Below are 4,297 nucleotides of genomic sequence, written 5' to 3'. Positions count from 1 at the left end.
AGTTATGGAGAAAGACAGAAAAAAAAAGACAAATCGGTTGTCAGTTTCCACAGCCTCTGATTCTGTCTTAACCATGAAACAGAAGTGTTCAACATATACCTGCTAAAAAGCTTAGGAAGATGCAGGCTCCACAAAGGAATGTAAACAGCCAACAATGAGATGTGGAACAATGGCAGACTCCTCCATTCAAACTTTTACTGTCATTTGTTCCTTAAGTTCATTTCAGAAAGAGAGAATCTACACTGAAATCTTTTGGCAAGCTCACAAGCTTTTCTCTGGTAATTTCTTATAACTGTCCAGTACAGACTTTTAACATACTTAAAAATCCTATTAGTCAAAGGCCAACTGTGGACTTCACTATAATATTTTATAAATTATATTTCTTTTTCCCACACCTCTTCAAAATATATTTCTTCAAAGAATTCATAACACTCAACAAGTAGAGATCCACAGTGATAATAAATGCTATGTCTAAAATGACTTAACTAAAACAATTCCAGAGTGCCACCAGCAGAGATCACACAGAAGGAAACATGGCACTTTCAATGTTCTCTTCTGGAAGAACAGATAGGCCTTCAAAGCAGGAGAGTTCAAATAGGGGCCATTTAAACAGGTCAATTATCAACGGCTAATGTATTCAATGAAGTCCTACAGGCAAAGATATTTAGTGATTAAGTGGCCTACATACACCTTACAGCTTTTCTTCCAAATATAAAATATAAGAAAATCTATTTTTAAAAGTCTCTTAGGTATTTTCCATGGTTTCTGAATTCTCTGTGAGAAGCTCTGACTTACTTGTATAGAGTTTAATATATGTGTCCACCATTAAATCCAGGTCGTGTTTTATATAAAAATTTATGTTAAGCAAAGCCAAGTTACTCGACCTTTGGTCTGTCAAAGTGTTCCTCAAATATGCTTTAAGACGTTTTCGTCCATTTTCATACCACTCATTTTCAACCTTCCTCACAGGAAGAATACACAGGACCTTTAGAAATGCATATACATTAGGAAAAAACTTGATGTCAGGCAGGTGGAGGGCTTCATAGATAGTGGATGGAAGCTCTATATCTTTCCCCCTGTGTTTCCATTTGATTCTCCAACAATGAAGCTCAGCTGAGAGTGTGTCAGGATTGGGTAAGTCCCTTTTATACATATCAGCATGGTGTTCCTCTGATGTATTGAATTTGAGTTGTCCCATGACTGAGGGTACCAGAGATAAGCATTTAAGAGCTTTCAGGTGCTGTTCTGAGAATATATCTTTAAGTTCCTGAATAATGTGCTCCACTGTTGGGACACTGAGGGTTTCCTTATAGTAACTCTCAGGGGTTAGCTGAGATTCCAAGTTACCCTGGTGAGCTCTGCAGAATTTCCTAGGGAGTTTCATTTGAATATCAAGCTTGGTTGCCAAATTTGTGGCTTCCTCAAACCAAAATTCATGATAAACTTCAATATTTTCCATCACTTCATTAAGTGAATGCAGTACTGTGGTCAAACTACCGGCTGCAAAGAAGACATCTGAAGTTTGCCCCTGGAGATTTTTCCCAAAGGCTCTTGTAAAAGATAGGACATTTTTAAGAACAACAATAGTAACAATGAAATCAAAATCTGTTACTGCACTGCAGAGTACAAATGCTCGGCCAGCTATACAGTTATTCCATCTAATATTTGTGTCTCTATTTATACCATCTAAACATAAAACAAGTGCTTGCAGGAGTTATACTAAAATTTCAAAAGCATCATGCCTGCCTGTCCACCGAGAATGGCAGATTTCCTTCAGTTCTTTACCCCTTTCTTTACTGTTCTGAAAAAGAACAGAAATTACATTATCAAGTTCCAAAAGCAGTTCTGGTGATCGATGGAAAAAAGAACAAACTTCCTCAATTGTTCCTAATGCAACAGATACCCTCATAACAGGTACTGATTTTGCCAACCACATATTTAAGGCACAGGAAGAGCAAAGAGTGTAGATAGCCTGGGGATATTTCTCTAAAAGTCTAGAAGCAACAACTTTTATTTTGGAAGAAAATCCACTAGACACAATGTAAGCCTGGCCACGACAATACTCCATATTTAATCCCCATTTCTCAGTTATCACAGTGTGAAATTTCACAGCCAAAATTTTGGCATCAGCTTCATAAGGCAGGAAGCCTACAAATTCCTCTCTTAGGTTATGAGATTCATCAACAAACCTCACCAGCACAGGTAGGTGCTCTTCCCTGCTATGTCTACTACATCGTCGGTGATAATGGAAAAGAAGTGTGAGTCTCTCACTTCTCTGAGAGTTTCTTCCCGAATACAGCTCTCACAGATCTCTAGCATCTGCCTCTGTTGTGTTTTTGAACAAAACAATATGTTAACTGCTGTTGTCTCAAAGAGTGTTCTCAGGACCTCTTCACCAGAATTTATCTGGCACTCCAGCAGTGCTTGAAAGTTATCTGGAGTAAAGAGAACTTCTGGGATTTCATCAACCTCATGTCCATCCAGAGGTATATTTTGCTTTCCCATAAGAATCAAGATTTCAAATAGAGATTTTAGGTATTCTTTGTTTTCCTTCTCTTCAAGGGTTAAAGGTAAAATGTCCTCATCTTGCCCTTCATCCCCTTCACTGGGATTCCGAGCATTGCTATTGTTGGTTTCTTTATGTTTTTGTTCCTGTTCAGAAATTTCATCAATTTTTTTCTGTTTCACTGTCCTGATTTCGTCTTCACTCAGTTCTTTTATTCGTTTTCTGTGTCTACTATGTGGGTTGTTCAAATGACTGGTAAGATCAAATATTGTTGGTATTGCATTATCTCGAAGAACTGTCCTATAAGGACTCTCCCAGTGACTTCACAAGTATCTGCTTCAATTAATTTGAGAAATAAAATAACCCAATCATTCTTTAGTTTTCTGATGCCTCTGCAACATGTATAGTTCTACAGGTCATAGAGGTCTCAAAATGTTTGGCACATAATCGATGATGTTTATTTAGCTGATCAGGTGTTTTATCTTCTAAGTCTGCTCTCGTACAATTCTCCACCCACTTCTGGCATCTGGCCGGTCCCGTGGGAACCTGAAGAAGGCCAGGTCGGACTGCGTGCTCTTCCGGGTGCAGTTGGGGGCAGCGCAGAAGTTCGGCATCATAGCCCGCCCGCCGGCCGGCCCAGCCCTCCCCTCCCCGCCTCCTCAGGGCAGTCCGCCCGCCCTTAGGGGCCGGGGAGGGAAGCCAGGCCGGCGCGCGAGGGAGGGAGGGGCTGGCGGACGGAAAGCCGCGAGGGCCAGGAGGGGTGCCGCGGTCCGAGGCCGGGCTGGGGACACGGTTCCACAGTGCTGTGAGCGGCCGGGAGGGTTTACCGCCGCCGCCGCCGCCGCCGCTTCCGCACCTCCCGCCCGCCCGAGACGCTGCCGCTTCCTTCCCACAATGCACCCTGACGCCCGGGGGTGCCCTCTCTTCCCTCAGCCTTCCTCCCCCGCCCTTCCTTTTCGCCTTCCCCGCAGGCGGGCATGATAGCTAATGTTTTAAGCAATCTCATCTTGTTTTTTAAGTTATTAAAAAAGAAAAGTTCCTTTTTTTTCTTTCCCTTGAGAAAGAGTCTTGCTCTCTCACCCAGGTTGGAGTGCAGTGTCTTGATCTTGGCTCACGGCAACCTCTGCCTCCTGGGTTCAAGCAATTCTCTTGCCTCAGCCTCCTGAGTAGCTGGAATTCTAGGCACATGCCACCACAGCCAGCTTATTTTATATATTTTTAGTAGCGATGGGTTTTCACTGTGTTAGCCAGGATGGTCTCTATCTTCTGACCTTGTGATCTGCCAGCCTTGGTCTTCCCAAGTGCTGGGATTACAGAATTACAAGCATGCACCACTGCACCCACGACCCCCCTTTTTAAAAAATAAAAACAAGTAACAGCTTAATTATTCTTTCCTTTCCTGTGAATAAAAGTTGCTGCCTGGCATTAGTGTTTGTTTATCACTCTGTTGCACTTCTGTATTTCATGTGGTGAATGTCTTGCAGCTGTAAATTCTCTCACTTCTTGTTTTTCTGGTAAAGCACTTTGTTTCAACTTCTGAAGAATAGTTTTATTGGAAATTGAAATCTTGGTTGGCCTTTTTTGTTTGTATAATTCAACACTTTAAATTTCACTCCAATCTTCTGGCATTCATTTTCTGATGCAAAGTTAGATGTAACACATATCGATACTTTCCTATATTTCATAAAAGGTTTTTGCTTTCAGTATTTTATCTTATCTTTGTCATCCAGAAGTTTGAGTTGTGATGTACCTACACGTATGTCTTTTTGAGTTTATTCCACTTGAAACTTG

The 4,297-nt window shown here is 41.5% G+C and overlaps 1 protein-coding gene across 1 annotated transcript; it reads right to left on the bottom strand.

Moving 5' to 3' along the window:
* Positions 1 to 632: 632 nt before the first annotated feature.
* Positions 633 to 3,121, bottom strand: LOC144580005 (52 kDa repressor of the inhibitor of the protein kinase-like). The gene is given in 4 exon segments (XM_078354927.1): positions 633 to 2,214; positions 2,217 to 2,817; positions 2,906 to 3,042; positions 3,045 to 3,121. Coding segments are annotated over 4 exon segments (2,283 nt in total). The 5' UTR covers position 3,121; the 3' UTR covers positions 633 to 745.
* Between the last annotated feature and the right edge of the window lie 1,176 nt (positions 3,122 to 4,297).

Source organism: Callithrix jacchus, chromosome 17 (assembly GCF_049354715.1).
Source record: "Callithrix jacchus isolate 240 chromosome 17, calJac240_pri, whole genome shotgun sequence".
Classification (NCBI taxonomy): domain Eukaryota; kingdom Metazoa; phylum Chordata; class Mammalia; order Primates; family Cebidae; genus Callithrix; species Callithrix jacchus.
This window is presented reverse-complemented; position numbering and strand designations above follow the sequence as displayed.